Source organism: Colossoma macropomum, unplaced genomic scaffold (genome assembly GCF_904425465.1).
Source record: "Colossoma macropomum unplaced genomic scaffold, Colossoma_macropomum, whole genome shotgun sequence".
NCBI classification, from domain to species: domain Eukaryota; kingdom Metazoa; phylum Chordata; class Actinopteri; order Characiformes; family Serrasalmidae; genus Colossoma; species Colossoma macropomum.
This window is the reverse complement of record NW_023494801.1, coordinates 12,169,461-12,195,483: the sequence shown is the minus strand read 5'-3', so window position 1 is coordinate 12,195,483 and position 26,023 is coordinate 12,169,461. Positions and strand designations below refer to the sequence as shown.

General features: G+C 41.5%; 1 protein-coding gene across 1 annotated transcript in view; it reads right to left on the bottom strand.

Annotated features, from left to right (window-relative positions):
• Positions 1-25,755, bottom strand: part of doc2a (double C2-like domains, alpha) — a 44,862-nt gene extending 19,107 nt beyond the window's left edge. The window contains exons 1-6 of the mRNA XM_036590515.1: positions 25,437-25,755; positions 22,365-22,444; positions 19,232-19,306; positions 17,255-17,364; positions 16,210-16,336; positions 14,272-14,331 (exon numbers count right to left, since the gene is read on the bottom strand). Coding sequence (XP_036446408.1) covers positions 14,272-14,331; positions 16,210-16,336; positions 17,255-17,364; positions 19,232-19,306; positions 22,365-22,444; positions 25,437-25,755 — 771 coding nt within the window. The remainder of the gene's footprint in view (positions 1-14,271; positions 14,332-16,209; positions 16,337-17,254; positions 17,365-19,231; positions 19,307-22,364; positions 22,445-25,436) is intronic.
• Between the last annotated feature and the right edge of the window lie 268 nt (positions 25,756-26,023).

The following is a 26,023-nucleotide window of genomic DNA, read 5'->3' as shown; positions in this document are numbered from 1 at the left end:
GTAAAATGTGCTTCTTGTCATTGTCTCATAATCCCGTAGCAATGTTCCACTTGCAAACTTTCACATCAGTCAAACAGATATTTCTCTACATTCACCCTAAAGGTTGTTTTTTATACCATGATTTACCTTTTTCATTATAAGTGGTTTTCTATTACTATGTTGGTTGAGTAGGTCATAGAATTCACATTTAAAACCCTTTTAAAAGTAATCAGATTCCTCTGGATTAAAAATGACACAGACCGTTCCAGATAGTATGTTTCATAGAAAAACAAAATTCACTTAAATTTCTGAAGTCAAAATTCATCATTTGTCATCATAACACCAGGAGAGAAAAAAACACATTAAATTATGCCCAGTCACGTTCCTGGATTGCTGCCAAAACGTTACACCTGTTGGAGTGGGCGCATATCTTGCTTAAGACAAGCAAATGAAAATACAGAAGTGGCACTCAGAAAATGCAGAGCCAACATAGGAAACAAGAATTTAATTCCAAACTGCCAAAAATTTTGTCTTTTATCCCCAGTATACATGCTGTGAGTGTTAGCAAGGAGGACGAGGATTCAGGTGACACTGTTAGTACAGGGATACATGAGGCTGCGTCTGCAGCATTAGCACCTCAATCATTCTACTTAACCCTGCCAACAGCCGCTTACCAGCTGCCAGTAACACTACCCCTGACCCTGAACGAGAAGCAAGTGATGAGATTAAGAAAATCCAGAAATATAAAACAGACAAAGCCAACCTTCCTGTTGATTTTACTGATCCCAAAGTGAAGAGCACTGTACTTTCCTAAGGTTTGTGTAAACTCGAGGGACCTTTTCCCAGGGACAAAAATGGCAGATGCTTTTTCGAAGCAATTTTAATTTCAAAATGTCTAAATTTGCAAAATTCCACACAAATGGTTGTGCTACTTGGACCATGTTTATTGTGAGCCATGCTGTTCTTTTTCAGATAGACATGCTCATCACATCACCCCTAATGGACAGTGGGAATTAATGATGGGCAATCATCTCATGCACATTTAGCAGCATGTGTGATATTTGAGTACAAAATCTAGGTTAGATTTTGGTCAGACATGCTCATGAAAATCACAGATATAACTTGTAACTTGTGATTTTGGCTTCATACACCCTAGCATTCAGGGGAAAAAGTAGGTGAAATAAATAATAAAAACTTCCCATCAGTTATTGACCAGTTGGCACGGTATGATTCTTTACAAGAGCTCCTTGATAAAAAGAGCACCGTAAATTATCTGAGCCTCTTGAGGCAGAACAAATTAACTGCGCTGTTGTCACAACGAGTACAGAATAAGATTGTGTCTGAAATAAAAGAAGCAGAGTTTTGTTCAGTAATTATGGACACTACTCAGGACTTAAGTAAGGTTGGATCAGCTCTGTCAAGTGTTTAGGTATGTGACTGTTCAAAACTGTCAATGCAGTTGCAGTTAATATTAATGAGACTATTTGGCTTTCAAAATATTTTAGATCAAACCGCAAAGAGAACTTATTCACAGCAAGGGACTGTCACTTCACAAGTGTAGAGGACAAGGATACGATGGAGCTAGCACTGTGAGTGGCATTTATTCGGGTGTGCAAAAGCATATTCTCAACAAAGAACCCAATGCCACATACATACATTGTGCAGCACATAATTTGAATTTAGTGCTAAATGATTCTTGTTAACACATTACAGAAATCAACGAGTATTATGACATTTTGCAAAGACTACGTTTTCTTCAGCCACAGCATTAAAAGATGGGAGCTTCCGGAGAACCATTTTAATTCAAAGCCAACACTTAGAAACTTTGTCCGACATGATAGGAGTCCAGACACGATGCTTTTTATACATTTCAATTGCGCTATGGTGATATTGTGCAGGCATTGATCAAAATGATTCTGCAGACTCTACAGAAGCTACAGGGCTCATGAAAGCAATGGAAACGTTTGAGTTTGTAATGATGACTGTGATTGAGGAAAAAAATTTCGAGATGGTCAACATAGTGTCACAGTTACTGCAGAGGAAGGATGCGGATCTTTTCCAAGCAGCGAGTTTGCTGGGCAATGCAACGAGTACATTAACACAGCTACAGGATCAGTTTGAGGATCTGAAAAGCACAGTTCAAAGACTTGCAGCTTCAGTGTACTTTCAGTCATAAACACACAACGGATAAAAAGACATCTTGACAAACTTATTGAGACTCAGTGCCTAACAAATCCAGAGGAAAGTTTCAAAATAGGTGCATTCTATGCATGCAGTGATACAGTTGTTTCTAAGTCAGAAGGCGATTTAGTGGGATGGATGCAATTGCAAGACAATTTCGATTTCTATTTCCTATAGGCAAGCGATGATGTGCTAAATGAATCTGCCAAGGCACTAGCCATTATTTACAAAGATGATCTTTTGCCTGAGTGTCCATCAGTTACTCTGGTTCCAGCATGCTCTCAGATCACAGATAAAGACTGTGAGTGCAATTAAGGGTCTGACCGAGCATTTGCTTCTGAGGCGTTCTTCAATTCTGTCTAGTGTGAAGGATGTGGCTACTGCTCTTAGGCTTTTTTTAACCATACCTGTCATCAAGCGCAGAAAGGTCTTTTGCAAAAAATGAAAATCATCTAAAACTACCTGAGTACCGTGTCTCAAGACAGACTTGCTATTCTCAGCATCAAAAGCCAGCATGCTCCTCATGCCTTGTGCTTGGGATCACTGCCCCTTCACTTGAAAGGTGAATTTTTTCTCAAACTTTAGTTTTTTAGCAGACTGAAGCAGGTTCTCTTACAGTAACTCCCTGTATTTTGCACCATCTATCCATCCTTCAGTTTTTACAAAATGTCCAGTCTCCACTGAGGAAAAGCATCACAACATGATGCTGCCACCCCCTACTTCACTGTTTGGATGGTGCTTGATGACGAATGGACAGTGTTAGGTTTGCGCCACTCACAACATTTAGACTTTTGGTCAAAAGGCTCCATTTTTGTCTCTTCTGACCACAAAACCCTTTCCAGACATGCTTTGATGTAGTTTTTCTTAATCCTTTAAACGGTCAGGGCTGGCAAAGTTTTATTACACAATTCTATAATCTAAGAATAGTTCAACCAGTGTGCATTGAAGTCCCTGTAGTTGCTGAACAATAAGCCTTAATCTGTAATATGCCTGAGATTTTAAGTGGTTAAGGAAGTAATAGCTTCTTTCTAGCCATCCTCCCATACAGGCCAGTTGTAGGCAGAGCTCTTTTAATTATATTATTGACTGGTGCACCTTCACTCCAGTCTCATACACTGAACTCTGTAACTCCTTTAAAGTGATTGTTGGTCTCCCTCACAAGTCCTCTTCTTGCACAGAAGCCACGTTTTGAGGGACAGCCTTGTCTAGGCAGTGTCTGGATGGTATGTTGCAATTTCCATTTCCTTACAATTGATCCAATGGTACTAACTGGGAAATCCAAACACTTGGATATAATTTATATTTGTAGCCTTTTCATTTTTCTTGTATCTTTAACTTTATGTCTGATTTCCTTAGCATGCTCTTTGGTCTTAATTTTCAGTCTTCCTTCAGATTCACAGTTTGACCAATGGTACTTGAATAAAGGATGTCTTTTATCTTCAGTGATTCACAGGTAGAGGCCTATTGAAAGGCAATAGTATCCTCTCTAGGGCAATATGTTTCATTTGTGTAATCTAGGAGCTTCTACAGCACAGGGGTTGAATACTTTATGATTTATGTCACAATATATTTTCTTTATGAAACATGATACAGCTCGAAATATCAAGGCTTCATTTGTAATCCACACAAATCTGATGACTTTTAAGGGGGTTGAACACTTTTGCAAGGCACTGTATACACACACACACACACACACACACACACATTTTCTAAGCTGCTTATCCTTCTGGGTTGTGGGGGGGGCTGGAGCCTATTCCAGCAGTTAATGGGCAGAAGGCAGGAAACACCCTGGACAGGTCGCCAATCAGGTACTGTATACACACACACACACACACACACACACACACACACATTTTCTAAGCTGATTATCCTTCTGGGTTGTGGGGGGAGCTGGAGCCTATCCCAGCAGTCGATGGGCAGAAGACAGGAAACACCCTGGACCGGTCGCCAATCAGGTACTGTATACTGCTTTAATAATATTCTTGGTGGCCACAGCAGCACTGTTTTGAAGCTAATAACCAACTCTAAGTGAAAGCTTACCTAAAGTACAGCCTCCACACAACGGAGTTACAGCATGTCCTGACAGCAAGCTAGCATTTAAATGTAGCATCGCATGGCATCACAAAGACTTCACGATGTCTGTGCCGGAAACATCAAATGTGGACATCAAGTCAAAATATAAACAAGCAAGTGTGTAACGAGTTATGTTTTATTACTACATTTAACCCTCAGGGGTCCACAAACTCACCTGTGCCTCAAATTCAATGTTTCCATGTATTTTTCTCTTTCTTTGGGATTATACAGCACAGAAATACAGTTCAAACATTCCCTGAATCTGTAGAGTCGCCCTTTCCATTCCATCTTATCACTACATCGTACATGACACACATTCAGAGTTATGAGGCTATAAAGAGGGGTTGAGACACGCCTGTGAAATTGGTGGATTAGTGTGTCCATCTGCATTTTGTGTGAAATTGACTAATGGACACTCAGGAAATCACTAAGGACCATCACGTCAGAACCCCTTTATTATTCATTCAGTTGACGTCAGAGACATGGAAATGGGGTGCAAAAACTTTACAGCCACTAAAGTTGCTGCAGTGGTTTTGGAAAGTAGCGATAAAGATAAGGGTTTTGATGTAAAACATATGTGCAAGTGTCTTTTAAGATGAATTTAAGAAGATCAGGCAAAAATCAAGAAAATACTCTTAGACCTCAGAGGGCTAACATCAGTAGTCTAAACAACATAAAACAGCATTATGACACCATAGTGTTGGCCATGTTGTATCTTTCTAAGTCAACTTAACCCCTTAACATTCCAGGTATACTGTCCTCCTAATGGTTTGGCTTAACCAAAATTAGACAGCCAGCCAAACTCCCAGAATAACAACACGAGAGTCAGGATTTAGCATTCTAGCTCCAATTTTAGTGTAGACTCTTGAAGAGCATGTTGGTACAACAAAGGAGTAAACTGAAAATGATAAAACATATTTTGAATTACTAACATACAAATGATGGAGGTTTGAACATGTTAGCTAAGCATGACTATATAAAAGATAGAGTGCTAACGCATGTACATTATGCTAGCCTAACAGCCTAACCTACAGCCAGCTTCATTAAGCTAATACAAGCAAAGACAGTCTCATCAATCATAAATACTCTTGGATATTGCAAGATAAACTTGTAAACAGTAAGAAATGACTTACAGGCAATGCTCACAATGGGCTAAATCCCTTGATTACGACAGATTGTACAACAGGCATGTAAAGCTGCTGAGATCCACAACAAGAACTAACATGGGTCTCTGGTTTCCTGTTTCCTGTCTGCCAGGGTGCAACACCTGCCTCTACCAAAGGGTGGTGCTACTGTACCTTGAAACACTCGAAAGCCTAGAGGCAGAACACTCCCCGCCTGGCGTCTGTGGCGCCATTAATAAACATTTACACTATGTACTATGCTAACTCTCAGTCTCTTTAGGCAAAAGAAGAGTTACTTCGGAGATGGGTCTCACGAATTTCTTTGAGCTCCCATGCTTTGTGGTTAGTATTTCCACCTTGCGCACTTTCCCATCTCTACTGGGAAAGGCAGCTGTCACTAATGCCACAGGCCACTCATTTCTTGTGACTTGACTGTTTCTCAAGAGCACTACATCACCTTCCTGCAGATTGCGGCGACTCTCTGCCCACTTGCGGCGACTCTGTAGTGTTGGAAGGAACTCCCGTTTCCATCTGCTCCAAAACGTACTGGCAAGCACTTGTGTCTGCTTCCACTGACTTCTGTAAAGGTCCTTTCCCGATAATCCTTCCATAGGAGGGAAAGCACCAACCTTCTGGGTAAGCAGTGTATTGGGAGTCAAAATAAATGGAGCATCAGGATCGGTGGAAACTGGGACAAGGGGTCTAGCATTGATGATAGCAGAGACCTCTGTCATGAGAGTGCACAGTATCTCATGAGTTAAACCCTTGTGCTTCTGAAGCATGGAGTCAAGTATTCGGCGAGCTACTCCAATCATGCGTTCCCAGGATCCTCCCATATGTGAAGAATGAGGGGAATTGAACTCCCAGGTACAGCCATGCTCACTCAAATACTTCCACACACTGGATTCTGATTGCTGCCTGGTCTGCTCTAGTTCGTTCCTAGCACCAACAAAGTTTGTTCCGCGGTCCGATCTTAGCTGCTTTGCTGGTCCCCGAATTGCGAAGAATCGCCTTAGGGCATTGATGCAGCTAGAAGTGTCCATGGACTCGATTACTTCTATGTGCACCGCTCTAGTGCTCATGCAGGTAAACAACACGGCCCAACGCTTGCTCTCTGCATGGCCCCCTCTTGTGCGCCTTGCAGTGACCTTCCAGGGCCCAAAAACATCCAAACCCACGTAGGTGAATGGCGGAAATGTGCTGAGGCGCTCGGGTGGCAAATCTGCCATGGTCTGTGTTTCCATTTTGCCACGGAGCTTCCGACAGACTATGCAGTTGTGTATGACTGCACTGACGAGCCGCTTGCAACCAATAATCCACAAGCCTGCAGATCTGATTGCCCCTTCAGTGAAGTGACGGCCTTGATGCTCTACCTGCTCGTGGTAATGCCTCACTAACAGCATAGACACATGGCTGTGTTTGGGTAGGATCAGAGGGTTCTTTTCAGCATACTCCAGAGGTGCATGTTGGATTCTTCCTCCAATTCTCAAAAGGCCTCCATCAACTTTAGGGTGGAGTTTGAACAGCGGACTGCTCTTAGGCAGGTTGTTGCCATCCGCAAGGGCAGAGAATTCCACTGGAAAGGCTTCTTTCTGAACAGCTCTGATGATAACATCCATACTCCAAGAAAGCTCATGTGGAAAATGGGATTGTTTGCACCGGTGCCAACCTTTGCATCCTGTGACATCATTTGAATCATTCTTTGACTTGTAGGTCTGCGCTATATGTACCAGGAAGGCAATGGCTCTTAACAGAGAAGTCCATTTGGAGAAGCGCTTGAAGCGATCTGAGCCAAGATTTTGCTTTTGGACTTGTGTGTGAAAACTCAACACTTCAGGCCGCACTTCCACATCTAGCTCTGGATTGATTACCTCAAAGAACTCTAATTTCTCTTGCAGCTCCTCAACAGGTCTATGAAGGAAAGGTGGTCCGCTAAACCATGTTGTTTTTGCAAGCTGAGATGCAGGAATGGACCTGGATACATGATCCGCTGGATTTTGTTCTGTAGGTACGAAATACCACTGCTCTGGCTTGGTTGACTGGCGTATTCGCTGCACTCTATTGTGTACGTACACATAGAAGCGCTTTACCTCGTTATGGATGTATCCAAGAACTACCTTGCTGTCGCAGTAAAATTTCACTGTGTCCATTTTGAGGTCAATTTCATCTATGATGAGCTCCGCCATTTCAACTGCTAGAACTGCAGCACAAAGCTCGAGCCTTGGGATGGTAGGCTGGGACACGGGAACCAACTTGGCTTTCCCCAAGATGAAGCCGACAGTGCTGTTTCCATATTCATCAATAGCTCTAAGATACGCTACTGCACCAATGGCCTTGGTGGAGGCATCTGAGAATACACATAGTTCTCTGTGTCTAGCTTTGGAAAGCGATTCTGGTGTGTATGCACGAGGAATGTGTAACTCCTTTAACTCTTGGAGTGAGTCTCGCCAGCTTTCCCATGCTCCTCGTTTCTCCTCCGGAAGTGGAGCATCCCAATCATGTGTCTCACTGGTAAGTTCCCGGAGCAGTATCCTTCCCTGTACGGTGACGGGAGAAGCTAAACCAAGGGGATCGAAGACACTGTTTATAGTGGACAAAACTCCCCGACGAGTGAAGGGTTTGTCATCCACTGACACTTTAAAAGTGAATGTGTCACGGGTCGTTTCCCAGCACAATCCGAGACTCCTCTGTATAGCTGAGGTTTCTTGGCTGAGGTCTAAGTCCTTCATGACTTGAGCGTGTTCTTCGCGTGGGAAGGCCTCCATTACTGCTGAGCTGTTGGAAACGACCTTATGAAGACGAAGATTTGACTCCGCTAGAGATGCTTGGGTTCTCTTCAGAAGACTGATGGCTTCTAAGTCGGTGGGCAAGGAAATGAGACCATCGTCTACATAGAAGTGTCTTTCTACAAAGCGACATGTATCTTCACCATGTTTATTCTCACCTTCTTTTGCAGCACACCTAAGTCCATAAATGGCAATGGAAGGAGAGGGACTATTACCGAACACGTGCACCTTCATGCGGTACTCTCTGATGTCTTTTGTTGGATTGTTGTCCCTAAACCACAGGAATCTCAAGAAGTCACGATGGTCTTCTCTGACACGGAAGCAATAGAACATCCTCTGGATGTCTGCCATGATCGCCACTTGCTCATTGCGGAAACGAATGAGAACTCCAAGTAGGCTGTTATTGAGGTCAGGACCAGTTAACAACACACTGTTAAGGGAAATGCCTTCTTCCTGCGAGCTGGAATCGAAAACCACTCTTATTTGATCAGGCTTTTGTGGGTGGTAAATGCCAAACATTGGCAGATACCAACACTCCTTGTCTCTATCTACCGGAGCGACTGGCTCAGCATGGTCATCTGCAAAGATCTTTTCCATGAAGGCCAAGAACTGCTGCTTCATTACAGGTCTCCTTTCCAGCATTCTACAGAGTGAAGTAAGTCGAGAGAGGGCTTGTCTACGATTATTTGGCAGCCTCACTCGTGGCACTCTGAATGGTAATGGTGCAACCCAGTTGTTTTCCTCATCTCTGTATACCTCTGTGTTCATGATCTCTAGAAAGGCTGTATCTTCAACAGACAGAGCAAGCTTGTTGTCACTTTTGGTTGTCTGAAACACACTGTGACCTAGGTTTTGTCCTGTGTCTCTCTGCAGATGGGGTTTGCGAGCGCTGATGAAACTGTCCCGTTGCTCCCCGCCATGACACACTTTTTCCTTTATGTGCATGCAGTTGTCACAAGGTTTAAAGTAAGATGAACGTCCATTCTCTAGCACATGGGTCTTGAAAGTGTGCACATCTGGTTTGTGAGCTTTCCCAATACATACCTCTCCAATTACCACCCAACCCAGATCAGACTTCTGCGCAAACGGTGCACTGTGCGGTCCGTTGATCTGTTGTCGTACCTTGTGCACCCTTACAATGTCTCTGCCCAACAAAAGAAGGATTTGGGCATTTGAATCAAGATTGGGGATATGAGTTGCTATGGTTTTCAGATGAGGATGTAAGAGCGCTATTTTAGGTGTTGGAATTTCTGACCTGTTGGCGGGAATTTGGTCACACTCAATCAGTGGTGGTAATGCGAGAGTAAGTTCTCCATTCACAGGTTCAATTTGGAAGCCTTCTGCTTTTCTCCCGAACACTTCGTTAACTCCAGCACATGTTCTTAGTAAATAAGGAGTGGAACAACCTTGGAGATCAAACAGCTCAAAGAATTCTGGCCTAGCCAACGAGCGATTACTTTGGTCATCGAGAACTACATATACCTTGACTGCTTTATCACGTTGCCCCTGAGGAAACACTCGAGCCAAACATATTTTGGCACAGGATACTGCTGGCTGCCCTTCACCACAAATCTCTGTGCAGTGTGTGGTGATGGCTACTTCAGGTGAAAGCTCCTCTTCCATTTCACTGCGTTCTGGTACTGGGACTGGAGTTTTAGGAGCTTGCGGTGCTGGACCAGGATGCAAGGCTGAAACATGACGATTGCTTCCACATTCAGTGCATTTCACAGAGACTTGACAATCTTTGGCTACATGGGAAGTCGATGCACAGCACTTATAGCATATACCATTTTCACGAAGGAATGCTTTTCTCATATCAAGTTGTTTTGCCCTAAACTCACGGCACTTCCTTAATGGGTGTGGTTTGCGATGGATTGGACAACTTTTGCCTGGACTATCGCCTTGTTTTGGAACATGGTTAATTTCACGTTCGGTTCCTGAGGCAACATCTGTCTTGTGAACTGCTATTGGGATCCTTCCAGTTCTGTAGGCTGATTTGTCCCTTATGGGAGGATAGCTATTGCTGGGAAGAGTGAAACTTGGATCGTTTCTGATGTGAGCTTCATAGCAGATAAACTTAGCAAAGAAGGAGAATGGAGGGAAAAGACCGTTGTGCTCGTCTTTGAACCTGGAACCTTGGGATACCCATTTTTCCTGTAGGGCATGTGGGAGTTTTTCTACTATGGGACCAATGCCTCGAGCTGTGTCCAGGAAAGCTAACCCTGGTAAGTATCCATCTTCTTTTGCAGATTGTAACTCCATGAGAAGGTCTCCTAATTCTCTGAGTTTGATGTAATCCTTACCAGGAATCTTCGGAAATGCATCTAGTTTCTTGAAAAGAGCACTTTCGATTACTTCAGGCGAAGCATAACACTTACTTAATCTGTCCCATGCTTTTTCCAGTGCCTTATCTGGATTGTTGACATATGCTTGACGAATTCTCCTGACGTGCTGAGATGATTCTTTACCTAGCCATTTGATCAGGAGATCCAGTTCTTCACTGGGTGAGAGACCAAGTCCTCTTACAGCGTTAACAAAAGAAGACTGCCATGCTCTAAAACTCTCAGGTTGGTCGTCAAACTGATTAAGTCCTGTGGTGACTAACTCTCTGCGAGCTAAATACTTGACAAAGTCTGCCATTTCAGGCGTCTTGATGGGATCAGCGGTTGCGGTGCGATACTGAGGCATGTATGGTTGAGCGGAAGGGTTCATGCTCTGAATGTCTGGCTTATTGTCACCATGATAGGTTCTGTTGACGTGAGAAGGCTCTCTAGGGGCTGCTGTGTTGAAAGAAGAGATATGCCGTTTTAGCCGTTCTGATAATGGAAAGGACGGGTCAGTTCGGTGAATTCCATATTCACTTCCCCATGTAACTAAGCTGTCATCATGCTGAATGAGCGAAGATGCAGGGATTTCATGACACGACGCTATATGTAGCTCATTCTGTTGCTGTACATATGCACTTGTGCGATCAAGCTCTCTTTTTACTGAAGCTTTACTGCTCTTGCTTCGAGGTTCTTTAACCTGCTCTTCAGCTGCTTCCAACACTTCTGCTTGCACTACGGCTGCGGCTGCCTCTCTCTGGAGAGCTAAAGCTTCTAATTCAGCATCCAGTCTTGCTTTCTCCAACTTCAATTTAATCTCTTTGTCTGCGAATGCTGCACGTGCGCATGCTGCTTCTGCTTTAGCACGTGCTCTAGCTGCTGCACTGACTGCTGATGCTGAAGTACTCCGGCTACTAGCACTGACTTGAGATGCGTTATCATTGTCTTTGGCTCGATCCATACCACTGTTATACAGTTTGCATGCAGTGTAGAACTGTTGTAGAGGTTGATAGCCGGCTTGTCAAATGCCTTTTACTGTACTGTCCTCCTAATGGTTTGGCTTAACCAAAATTAGACAGCCAGCCAAACTCCCAGAATAACAACACGAGAGTCAGGATTTAGCATTCTAGCTCCAATTTTAGTGTAGACTCTTGAAGAGCATGTTGGTACAACAAAGGAGTAAACTGAAAATGATAAAACATATTTTGAATTACTAACATACAAATGATGGAGGTTTGAACATGTTAGCTAAGCATGACTATATAAAAGATAGAGTGCTAACGCATGTACATTATGCTAGCCTAACAGCCTAACCTACAGCCAGCTTCATTAAGCTAATACAAGCAAAGACAGTCTCATCAATCATAAATACTCTTGGATATTGCAAGATAAACTTGTAAACAGTAAGAAATGACTTACAGGCAATGCTCACAATGGGCTAAATCCCTTGATTACGACAGATTGTACAACAGGCATGTAAAGCTGCTGAGATCCACAACAAGAACTAACATGGGTCTCTGGTTTCCTGTTTCCTGTCTGCCAGGGTGCAACACCTGCCTCTACCAAAGGGTGGTGCTACTGTACCTTGAAACACTCGAAAGCCTAGAGGCAGAACACCAGGCTTAATGCATACTAAGGCTTATTATTCATTAACTACAGGGACTTCACTGCAAAGTAATGGAGCTTTTCTCAGGTTATAGAAGTGTGTAATAAAACTGCTGGTGGGCCCATAGCTTGCTAAGGGGTTAACTTACCAGCTGTGTATCCTTATCAATCAGTAACACAAAGCATATGGTAGTCACCTGCCTCCAGCCTCCAACACTATGGCAATTTCTCTCTAAACTGTTTCCTTTCTGTTAACTGCTTATACTGTTTACTGGAAGGGTCACAGAGATTTCTCCTTTTCTCCACTTCATGAATGAGTTTCCCCTCATCCATTTTGAAGTAGAATGGCAGAGCAGTGTGAGGCATCAAAAATAGAAGGACCAAAAAAAAACACTATGTTGCATTGCACCATATCGGGCTCTGCAGCTGGCAAAAATGAGAGTCTATATAAATTCAAAGCAGTTCTTTTTTGTGTCAGGGGTTGGGGGGGGTTCTGTTCATAATTTTTATTAAAAACATACCACAGTTTGTCATGTAAGGACATATTTTTCTGTTTTAAATTACTGATATTTGCCTTCCACTATATATATATATATATATATATATATATATATATATATATTAGTTTGAAAAGGTTGTCTGGTTCAAACACTATAGAACTGTATTGAATTAACTGCATCAGTATTGATTTATCAGACTTTTCTCACAACTGTCACAACTAGCCCCTCAGCCTGTTACAATGACCCTTCCTGTGGGTTAACCTGCACTACTGAATTGTTCACTCTAGGTGCTTGTAACAAAGTTTACGTTTTCATCTGTAGCAGAGATGTGCTTGTCTTAAAAGTATTAATCTCATTTGCTCAAATATTATTCACATTATTCAGCAAAAACCAATAAGAGTCATGAGGCCTTCTCCCCTACTTTTATTCATTTTCTGAATAAGCTTAATGCAGGTCCCTCAATCCCTCTGCTTTCCAGCCTCCCCTGTGTACGTCTGTTCTCCACTTTCTTCTTTTCTGTGCCTGCTGACACTTCCCGCCCACAGCGTCTCTAACTCGGTCTCTCTAATCATTCAACTCTGCCAGCTTTCTCTGCCCTTCTCTGTCTCCACCTTACACCTTCTGTCCAGCTATCTCTCTGTTTCTCTGTCTAGCTCTATCTCTATCTCTCCTGCTTGTCCCTCAAAGCAGTGTAACTCTGTTCCTGTCACTTCGGTTTTTCTTTCTCTTGTGAGTGAGTCGTCCGTCACGATTTTGTACTCACAAGTGTTTTATTTCTTTTTGTTTTCTCACCCATCGTCCCACATCCATGGAGGAGGCTCACGGCCGATCTTGCCTTTTTCCTTCTGCCTGTCACTCATCCAACACAGCCTTTATCCACTCCTAACCCCATAGCCTCTCCTTCATGTTCTCCTCCTTCCTGATATCCCTCTGCCTCTGTTTGTCTGAGAGAACAACCCTCCTTTTTTTCCCTCTCTTTTTCCCCATTTTGCCCTCTGATCTCGTCGTGGTCTTTGATGCTGTTTTTCATTCTGTCCCTCTGCTCTGAAATTTCAGGAGCTTTGAGGAGGGTCACGAGGTGTTGGTCTTATCAGCGGCTTTTATCATTTCATTAGAGTTAAAGAGGAGGCGAAAGAAAGGAAATAATGTTATATTACATCTCTCCATCTCTCTCTCTCCTGCATATTGCCATTCTCTGTTCTTCATCAGGTGTGCCTCAAGGGCCAAGTCTGGGTCCTGCCCTTTATTTTCATTTTCTCTTTCAATCAGCCTAGCCATCTTGCCAGTGCCATGTCTTAGCATCTCTTCACCGTGATATTTCCAAAAAGAGACACGGCTAACACGCAGGGCACTTTGAGGGATGAGGATGATGATGGGAAATGCATTTTGTTCTACTTCTCGCCTGTTTCATCAAACACATTGCTCTTACTGAAATGCTAATTCATTTAGATCCCAGTGACAACACAGATAAGTGATGATAAATGCATTAAACAGCAGGCAATTATCAGTTTGAAGTATTTAGGCCCCATATGTACAGCTCAGAAATGTCAGTGCTGTCTTAATTGTTGCCAGGTCTGGGAACAGATGGATTTAATGACACAGTCAGTGAGGTAGAAAGAGAGAGAGAGAGAGAGAGAGAGAGAGTGACAGACACAGAGAAAGAGAGAGAGGGAGAGAGAGAGACAGAAAGAGAGAGTACCTCTCTAAGGTAACAGGAGATTCCTCGCAGTGCTGCTCCCATGGCTGTTGGGGAGGGAAGCTGAGAGTCAGAGAGAGAGAGAGAGAGAGAGAGAGAGATAAAGTTAGTGAAGCTCCTTGAAATGTTTATCTCACTGCTTACAGGAGTAGCCTCAAAGTGACTGTTCAAGCATGTGTTTGTGTGTATACGTGTGTGTGGGTGTTTACTGCCATTTTTAAGAACAACAATGTCCTGACTTTGTAGGAAATAAGAAAAAAAATAAGTAGCCTAGCAACATAAAGTGCTTTTCTTTCTTTTTTTTGTTTCTTACAAAAGCTCCATGTTTCATTGTTTAAACCTCAAAAGGCAAAAACATTTTTTTCTGGTTACCGAGGTTAAGATTACAATTATTATTACACACACACACACACACACACACACACACATATATACACACACAATCCTTCTTTTCATAAATAAAGTCGTATAGAAGCATCAAGAACCAAATACAGTATCAAGTCTTCAGCATTTAGTGTGTCCACGCTTTGCCTTTATTAGAGCTTCCATTCTTTTCTGGAAACTTTCCGTTTTTTAAAGAAATCTGCAGAGATAATTCTCCACTCCTTCAAAGTCCAGCCTGCATTTTCTGCTTAGTCTAGAAATCCGATTAAGAAATCTGATAAAGAGAGCTGGATTTTAGCTCAGTAATCAGAGTGCATGTAAACTCTTACTCTGATTTCTTTCAGAGTTCTGAGTCTGTGCCTGTGCAAAAACAAACTGCGGTGCCAGAAATAAGCAAGCAGCGTTGACGTGAGATGGCAGCAAAACACTTTTAGAGCGATGCTGAAACCAACTACATGCTTGACAAAATGAAGGATTTAATTTTTCTTCATCTCCTAGATGATTTATGTTCATATTTTCCCTAAAATGGTTCGATGTTTTAAAAACATGCAGCATTAATTTTGAGTTTTACGTTACGTTTCAACGCGTCTTCTACTTTGAGTTTATTGGCTGGTTTAAAGCAGAAATCCGATTAATGCCTGATTCATGTAGACTCACAGTTTTCACATTATGATTACTTTGAATATCCACAGAAAATTATCCTGTAAAATGAATAAGTTGTACTTAATGGCTATTTTGGCTGCAAATTAAATAAATTAAGGGTGGCCTATGACTTCTGAACTGTACTGTATTTAATACATATTGGTCATATTTGTATTACATATAGGTGCACTGTCACTGTCAAAAATGGTAACTTTATGGGAGAAAGAAAAAAGACTTAAATGTATAATAATGCATAAAATGGCAAAACTTTACAGTGGAAGGCAAAACATTCTTAAAACATTCTCAAAACATTCATACCTCTTTACCTTTATTGTAAATGAATTCATAAAAAGTGATTTTTTTAAAAGTACTTTTAGAACATTTAAACTAATTTGTCCATCTGTCATCACATTTTGTGTGTGGCTGCTGCGCTCTGATGATATAGAAAAATAAAATAAAAAAAATGTAGATACTTGTGTTTTTTTTTTACAGCAATGATGTATATAATACATATGGGACATTTTATTATTACATATACGTACATACATAGAGTGCATATTGTATGTATTACCCAACACCCTGACAAGAAAATATAATAAACACTTCTGTAAATGTGGCAGTTTAGCCAGTTTGGCTCATTTTCAGCTGTACTCCAAGGACAGGTACAAAAACACTCATAAAAATAACATAAAACATGAAACAAATAGCAATACATGACGACATAGAATAAAGCATGATGCCAGCTGTTAAAATGATTTACATACTATGATGACATTCTTTGCTGATTTTAGCCATTATTTAAAATTAGCTAAAAAAAAGCTGAATGTGCATTGTTTTATACTTATAGGCAGCAATACAAGAGTGAGCTCACTCTGTGTGTGTGTGTGTGTATATGTGTGTGTCTGTGTGTCTCACAGGCGGTGGATGCTCCAAACAGGTGTAGAAGCGTTTCGTCTGGTCTGGTTTCACACGCCTCAAAGCCACCCTCGACTCACCAATAAACTCATTATGAGTCAGCTTGTCCTCATCACATACCGATAACCTGAGAAAGAGAGAGAGAGAGAAGGTGAGAGACACAGAGAGAGATGCAGAAAGAGAGAGTGAGCAAGAGTGAGCGAGAGTACAAAGAAGAATAAAGGAAAAGGACGGAGGTAAATATGTACGTTTTGATTTAAAAGTCATCAAAAGGTAGGAGAAGTGTGTGAGATTATGAGAGCGAAGGAGCCAGAAATATGGTCTTCTCCACCAACCTGATGGAATTGGTTCTGACAGAAATGTATATTTATGAATAGGATTAGAATGATGTTTGCAGTGCTGACAGCTCCGGACTCGTGTTCAAAGGGCCACACAGGTCTGCGCTCACGCTCATGCTCTGAGATAAATGGCTAAATGACTTTCCTTCTCTCCTGTCTTTACCCTCCCCTCAAGAAGAAAACAAAGAGGGGAGGGGGGGCACATGGTCCTAGGCCTCTGTTGCCAGGGGATACGGTTCATTTACGATTTGGGCACACAGGTAATTTTCCATGGATAATCGTGGGATAAACTTGAGTGTGGCGGCTGTCCGTTCTTGCAGCTCATGGGGGAGGCGTTCTAGAGTAAGGCTGTTGAGAGCGGAGGAAATAGTGAGGCTAAATGCACGGTGAATTATTAAGACGCTGACACAAGTACACAACTTCAGAAAGGCAATCGCTCCTGAGGTTTAAGTGACAGACACATACACATAGCCTACACATACACAACTCATACAGAAAGCTCAGAAGTACACAGCTCTCTCTCTCTCTCACACACACACACACACACACAGAAAGGCAGAAATATTACCACAAACCTGTACCCAGTGAGTGTTGTGTGGGCTGTCAGCTTGCAGATATTCATAGCAAGAAAGACAGTTCCTGAGACATTTTTAGCATAGGCTTTTGAAGACTTATGAATGCACCCCCCACACACATGCACACACTACCTCAGGGTCTTCCTGTGCATGTCTTCTTCCGTGATTCCGATGTATGTTAGTGTCTCATTCCAAACCGGATTCAGAGAATTCCGCACCGTTTTGGTTTTCAGCTTGTTAGCCTGATGAGAGAGAGAGGATAGGATAATTCATAAAGAGGAATTCCACCAATTTCTCAAAATTTCTGCATCATTAAATCTTTAAAACATAAAGTCATTCAGAGTGCTTTGATGGGAAATGCTCTATTTTAGAGAAACTTAACTGAGAATTGACAGTGGTGGTGATAGAAACTAGACATCTGAAGTGTTTAATGCCGCTACAAGCTCCCTCACAGAGCGTTATTACATGTACTGGTTATGATTATGCTGCCTGATGCCAGAGATGTTGTTTTATGAAGGACATTGTAACAAAAGAGTACCCAAAAAGTACTTTTTCAGATTACTCTTTGTTTTACCATTATTAGCATCTCAGGAGACATGGGTAGGTTCAGTGGTTGTTTTTTTTGGGCATATTTCCAATTTCCTCCTCAATCTGTCCAATTCCACCCATTAGCTATGTCTCCCCTAATCACACTACACCACCAGCGCTAGGAGTCATGTGAAGCCAGGCACTGCATCCTTTCAAACTGCTGTTAACACAACATCGTTGGACAGCTGAATGCACTTGGAAGAGAACACTAACTGCCAATTCTTTTATGTCAGCTAGCCTCGAGCCCAGTGATGGGGCAGAAGGGGGCCATCCTTCCCACCCAGATAGAGCGAGACCTGTTGTGCTCTCTTGGACTCCCAGCCAGGGATGGCTGTATCATTACCAGGGCCAACACTTAGACAGTTGCACCATTCGGAAGCCCTCAGTCGTTGTTTTTGATAGTACATAATTAAAGAGTTTTTACATCAGAAAATCTGAACTGAGGTTCCTGTTTTTGTTACACTGTATGCATTTGATCCAGTCAGTTTTGGTTTCACATTGCAATTTAACGAGTGCACTAAAGATAACATACCTGCATCCTGTTGTCACCACCTACGTGGGCTGCATCTCCCTATACTCCCCAAAAAGTGTTTTCACACTGCAAACAGACCAAACCATGGTTCAGTTTGATCTAGATCAAGACCACCTCATTTGGTCAAACCAAGTTTTGGTCCTTTGGACAGGTCCGCGGTCCAAGGCACCTTTCTCACCTGCCATTTTGGTTAGGACCCAACTAAAAAGTCTGAAGGTCCGGACCGAAAGGTAGGTGTGAAAGCACCCTAAAGTAGCTATATTTGTCTTGTACACATTGCAACCCCAGGTTCCTGTCACCACCACTGTAATCTGAGTTGGTGAGTTTCTCTAGAATGGAGCATTTCACATCAAACCACTCCGAGTAACTTTATTGACATGTCGGTGATCAAATTATACAGACATTTTGAAAAACTGGTGGAATTTCCCTTTAAACATGCTGACTCGCTATGTTATTGAAGCAATCTGAAAAAAAAATACACATGGTAGGTACGTTCCTGGATTGTCCAGGTTTTTGAGTGCCTGTCCAGGAGAAAATATCATTCACAGAATGTCCAGAAATCCAAACATTTCCATATGTTAGCATTTCTTTTGAAGTTCAAACTGTTGCATATGAGTTTAATTGGTTTGACAGTGAGTTTAATTGGTTCAGATTACTCTCAATGTAGTGACAATTGTCTAGGAAAGGTATACTGCTGGTGACATGTTTAGGCACCAGGCTGCACTTCCAGGACTAAAATCTCTCAGAAAAACATTTGTAAAAATGATTTTACCTCACCTCCTCATGTAAAACTAATCCTGTCTGGTTAGAGCTTTAGACTGCATTGGAAGCAAAGCTACCCATTCCCTGAATTTAGTAAAAACAGTGTTCGAGTGTTCAGGAATTTTATAGGGCTGAGGTGGCAACCCTATATGGAGAAGATATGAAGAAATTTATGGTCAATGAATGTGATAGTTGAACATCAGTGCTAGTGGTCTAAATTCACCCACCTTAGATGCTCCAGGCAGAAGATGAAGCTTAACGTATGGGTCTGCCAGGCCATTGAAATCCATTGGCTTCAGACCCTAGAGTAAGAGGGAGGGAGTTATAGCATGGAAATATGCATCTCATAACCTCTAAAAAGAGGTTATGAGATGCATATTAATCAACTATACAGTTTTAAACTGTGCTGAGAGGAGATTAGTAGCAATATTTTACATGCGCAATTTTTACAGATTGGGACTGACATAATGCCATTGACTGTATAAACAAGGCAATATAGGCTATCTGGTTAGGGCCACTAGGGAGTTATAGCTTCTGCCTTTTTGCTGATAAGAGGTAAGAGGTTATAAGATGCTGATTAATAGACAATACATTTACTTATCATACATCAAGTATGATAAGAAGAAATCAGTAGTGATCATTTTACATGCACACTTATTCACACACAGTACAGTAGGGCTGGGCAATTAATTAACCATTTTGGCTTCCAACGACTATGAAAATAAGAGAACTGAGATAAATTGATTATTGTGATGCACTGCATTTCACAATGATGCTCTCGTTTTGTCTCATCTTATAAATCCAGCGCATCGCTTTATTTTTTGTTTGTTTGTTTTTCAGTTGAATTATAAAGATCAAGGAAGTACACAGTTAAAAAGATAAGTTTTGTTCAGCATGATGTTTTCAATGTCAGTGAGTAATGATGTTAAATAATTGCGATCTTTGTATTGACTTAAATAATTGTGATTATGATTTTTGCAATAATTGAGCAGTCCTACAATATAGGCTAGTCAAAAAAAACTATCATACCCTGTTAATTAATGTGACTTCCTAAAGTAGGGCATGTTTCTGGTTCAACATCCTTTCTCCCTGTTAGTCCTTCTTGAGGTACCAGAAAGGTTATGGGTTTCTGCACTTCAGTTGAATTTAAGATGCGGCTAATGTTTTCAATGAATCAATTTTACAAACAACGTGATTTTAAGAACCGAAATGCTAAAACAAGCTGGTGCATTCTTGGGGGGGTGGGGGGGGTTGTAATGCTTCCAGGAGAAGTCGGCATGCATTGACACTGTCACAGTTTCCCGTTGTTCCTGTGTCTTTTACTTGCTCTGTTTTGTAGCCAGGGGCGGCACGGTGGTGCAGTGGGTAGCGCTGTCGCCTCACAGCAAGAATGGCCTGGGTTCGATTCCCGGCCGGGCGACCGGGGTCATTTCTGTGTGGAGTTTGCATGTTCTCCCCGTGTCTGCATGGGTTTCCTCCGGGTACTCCGGTTTCCTCCCACAGTCCAAAGACATGCAGTCAGGCTGATCGGACGTGCTAAAATTGCCCCTAGGTGTGAGTGAGTGTGTGACTGTGTATGTCTGTCTGTCTGCCCTGCGATGGACTGGCGACCTGTCCAGGGTGTATCCTGCCTTCTGCCCAATGACAGCTGGGATAGGCTCCAGCACCCCACCGTGACCCAGAAGGATAAGTGGTTTAGATGATGTATATATGTATGTATGTTTTGTAGCCATGTGCTTGTGTTTTTGTTTTGGTTCTTGTGCTCCGCCCTTTCCCCCACCTTCCCTATTAGTATCCTCACCTGTCTGTAGTCTCTGTCTCCTCCCTCTCCCAGGTGTTCCCCATGTGTTGTAGCCTTTATCTAGCCCTTTGTTTCAGTCAGTGTTCATCTGGTCTACTTGTCACTTTGCCTGATGTAGTGGGTCTTTCCCTACCTCATGTTTTGTTTGCTCTTTGTGTTCCTTTGTTTAAGCCTTGTAGTTAGTTACTTTGTATTTTGCTGGTTTGTTTTGGTTATTAAAGTCTGCCTGCACTTATATTCAGCCTCCCTGCTCATTCTATACATGACATCAGATGACGCTGATTGGTAAAAAGAAATGTAGATCCAGGAATATATATCTAACATATCCTAACAGCAAGTGAGCATCCAAATGTAGTACATGTCGCAAATCCTTCAGAATGTCTACACTAGACATGTCAAGTCAAAATGTAAACAAACCACAAATCTGAAGAATTAAGCTGCTTTACTGACAGGGCTGTTCAGCTGCGGTTTGGGGTTATGTTTTACCACCACATTTAACAAAGGACGTTTAAATAATATAGTTAAAATAGCATTATACCACCTAGGTGTTGGGCAGCTTAGTGGTATCTGCTAAGCTACGTATACTTCAATACTCTCTACATACTTCGTGACTCTCTACATTGGTTACTGAAAGTGTCATAGAGATCCATGAGTTTCTCCTCAACCATTTTGAGGAAGGATCATGAGATATGCAACTCATAACCTACCTCTTATCAGCAAAAAAGGCAGACTCCCTAGTGGCCCTAACCGGCTATGCTAGGTTGGCTCCTTTATACAGTCAATGGCAATACGTCAGAGCATATCTGTACAAATTGTGCACGTAAAATATTGCTGCTAATCTCCTGCAACTCACAACACATTTGAATCTCAGCCACAACAGTTGCAAGCTTATCAGTTTTCATAAAACAACATAAACACTGATAACGCATCACATGATCACACCAAACAACATACTTTCAAACCATTGACTTCACCAGATCAGTGGACAAGAAAATAAAACACCTCCCCCACACCCCAGGATGACAGATGTCATTAATTCACGGCTGTTACAGTGAAATGCAGAGCAGCCAGCAGAGGCCACTTTGGGGTGTATAGGGTTAAGGACAGAAGTGGGTAATACTATGCTAACATATCATCATCAACCAAAACATATCTCCATTTTTTGTTTTTCTACAGCATTTGTCCTCTGTCCTGATGAAATCCGCCAAAACATTTAGAATAAAACTTCTTTACATTAATTTACATTAAAAGTTAAGAACATTTTCACCTTCTCCTGTAAAGTTACCATTTTGGAGATGTTTTTCTTTGAATAGCAGCTATATGCAAGACGTAAGACATTCAGCTGTAGTTCTGCTCAGTAATTAAGTAGTTTCTGTCTCACTTTTGTACCTCTGATCAATTTGTTTTTGGTAAAAGTACTTTTACTTGAGTCACTAAAGAATCACACTTAAGTTATAATAATGTGTGTTTGGGCTGCTCTGCCCACTTCTGTCCTAAGCTTAATCTTTGGAGAGGAAAATAGCTTTAAAACTTTGGCCCAGCTATCAGTTTCTCCTTACCTTAGCTCTGATGATGGTGCAGTGAAGCGAGCTGGTGGCCCTTTCATACCGGAGCTCAAACTCTAATGTCCCTAAAGCCGCTGCACCAGAATAGAGAAATGACGGTGTTAGCGCAGACATCAAGGCTACACAACTGGATTAAACTATGGCCAAATCCCTTTTGCTTTAGAACATTTGCTGCTATTCACAGCGATATGAGATTTTTTTGAGCCATAACAAGCAGAAAAGTTTCGGGCACCCCTGGGCTAAAATAAAGAGCGCTCATCAGTCATCTGTTCTTACAGAAAGATACATGCAATGCCCAGAGTAATGCAGTACATTTAAAATGAATGCTTCAACATTAATCATTGTATATACCACAGTAATCATATGACGATTGTCATGAATATAATTATGATGAGCTTTGTTGAAATCACAGGGCAACAGGCTAACATAAAACATGCTACAAATTATGCATGTGAGTAATAGTCAACAGATCCAACAGATTCAGATCTAAAATTATACCAGTGTCAAAATAAATATCAGTTATATAGCTGTCTGATTCATCCAATATAGCCACCCACAGAACACAACAACATGTAATAACACTTCTCAAAGTAACCTGGACCTCAAGCAAAGTTAAACAATTTTGGAGTGTCAAGCACTGATATTCAAAATCTGAAGGGGCATTTTTCTGCTTTTCTTTGGTATGTGTGGCCTGCATTTGGGCCTTTTTTGACCCACTGGCCAAATAGCTCTTTCAAGGATTTCAACGTGGAGTAGAATATTAATTGCTCAGCTAGCTTTGCCAATATGAGAACACCTGAATCAGTGTCACTCCAGAAAGGAAAGAGCAAAATCCGCCCCTGTAGCAGTGACTCCTGTAAGACTTCACTTCATTTCACCCTAAAATTTAACACTCAAAGTACAGGCAGCTTTTATAGGCAGGTTTTGTCAGAAATAACACATCGTTCACGCTCTGTTTCACGGTAATTTCATTCACTGCATTACTTCTCATTGATTCTGTATAAGAAGAGACATTTTAGTTAAAGCGGAATTAAAGGTGCTATTTTCTACATTTTTCTTGTTCTCTTACTACATTTGTAGTTCCAAAAAATGTTCCAAAATGAATCATAATTTTTATGGCATTATTTTATAGCAAACTTTATTTGGTTTAAATGGTTTATAAGATTCTCTTCTCTTCCATTTCTTTGCATGATGCTATCGGAATACACCTCTAAAGTTATGTGTCAGTCTGTGGTCAGCATCATGCCTATATAAGGAACTCTAAGCCTGTGCAGAAATGAAAGCCGTTTTTCACTGCTGTCACTTCCTGTTTTAAACTATAATGTTCCACACTCAATATGTTCTGTCCTGCATACAGTTTCCCCCTGAGTGTCACTTGATCTCCTTTATGAGGTCACTGAGCAGTCAAAATATGAATAATGCAACATACATTCTACAAACAAGGTAACACTCCTTCACTCTGAAATGACTGTACATGAAAGTAAGTCCATTAAACTTCAACACTGTTTTGTAACAACACCAGCTATTCTATCTGTTGGTCGCAGCTGCCAAAACAATTTGACTACCACATTTGACAAAGCTTGATGGTTTGTGTGGGGTATTTTGATGAGGTTGCTAGAGTTATGATGTCAGTTCAGTGCACAGGAATGTTAGTTTGCATGTAGCAATATTCATATTTCGACTTTTCATAAGTCAGAGGATCCGGTGATATTCAAAGAAAAAACATACATATCATAATATGTACCAGCTTTGGATCTTTTGGTTTTCCCATAGAGAGTTCCTACTATGCAAATGATGCCATATTCAGAGGTTAGTTGGAACAAAATGCCCTTAGGACCAAAAAGTTCAGAGAGTAGAGACAACCTCTGATGATCCTGTGCTCGCTGGACCCGATCATTTAATTGTTTCACTGCAGGCTACGTCATTTGCATAACGTTGAGAAATAATCCAAGTTGCCTATTGTGGTGTCACTTGTCACTAAATCACAGCAACAGTTCACCTACATCCATATGAAATGATTACTCACCTGTCGCTCTGTAGCCTGTTAATGTTATTCCTAAACTATTTTTACAAGACTAGCATATGTAAATGACCTCTGGTCTGATTGGTTGCCCTGTATAGTGCTTCATTCAAAAAGCAGTCCAAACTACAAAGTTAACAAACTGTAAAAACGTTCGAAACAAAATCCTCCAGGATGTTGAAAAAAAAACTTCAGACACGTCTATTAGATAACTGAATCCTTTGGAAGCCTGCGGTGATACATTTGCGTCCTGACAGTAAACACAATGTTTAATCATTTCCTCCACATCTTCTGCTCCAGTAACTCTGCTGCAGAGTGTCTGCAATTATGATGTGCTTAGACAGTCCTTGTCAACTTGTAATGTGAGAAAACTGTTGAAAAGTTGTTCATCTGCCAGTTGTTTGCATTTGGCGGTCACTGGAATATGTTAAATTTATACATGAACACTTTATCAATTTGCTGGGATGGACCAGTGATACCACTCACTGCAAAAAAATGTATATTGTTGGTTTCTTATAGATAGGGCTTGTCTATTCACCACAAGCAAGCTTAATGTTCCAGTTACTTACTTACATTATAATACAGAGATTAAAGTATTATTGATGGTACCTTGTTTGCCAGCTTGGTCTCCTGTGCTTTTGTGGTATTAAAGAAAATATTTACAATTCAACTTGTAAACAAGAGTAACTTGGAAGTTTCCTGTGTTTACCACTTGTTCTTATGACTTTATCAACTGTTCAAAAGCAACTACCTGGGGGTAAATGTGGAAACTGACAAGTTAACATGGTCATGAAGATTGTCAGAACAACAATTCTCATCATTTCAATGTGAAACGGTGGGCTAAAGTGACATAGGCTCAATGGTTAATCACATGCAAGTGTATTTATATTTTAACATCATAACCATGATGAATTCAAAACAGGTTGTTTTTTAAACTTAGTTTATGGACTGTATGGACCAGGGAGTTCCCATCATATTGCCCATTTAAGCTACATAGGTGGATTCTATGCTTTAATAGCTGATCATGGTATGAGGGATAGACTTACTGCAGTCATCGCTGTCGGAGCTGTGAATGTCCACCGATGTGTCCACACTACTTGCAGCAGACAGGGTCCCACCCCCTCCCCTTGCCCCTGCCTGCAGAGGGGAGAGGAGTGCACTGCTCCCCACTCCAGAGGCCCCGCCGCCAGGGCTGAGAGCCAATGGAGAGGCAGCAGGGTTTAGGGAGATGGGTTCACCTGTCGGGGAGAGGCGGGGGAAGTAGGCAGAGATTTGTCTGATTGGTCGGATTGGGCCTGGGCAGACGTCTATGGCCATGTGTTCCTGGATGGAGATGGTGAGTTTCTTTCCTTTACGCACCGTCATAGAGCTGAATAGGGGAAAGACACACAGTAAGCAGTGCTGGGAGAATGCAACAGAATGCAATTACAGGAAATGTATATTCAGAATACCAAAATAAAATATCTGTATTCAGTCCTAATTACATTTTGTAAAGGCAGTATTCAGAATACAGTTACCTTTTACATTTTAAGAAAAATACTTCTAGAATACTTACCTAGAAAATATCTATCTGTCTATGTTTCTACGCTCATTGTCCATTTTATCAGCTCCACTTATTATATAGGTGCACTTT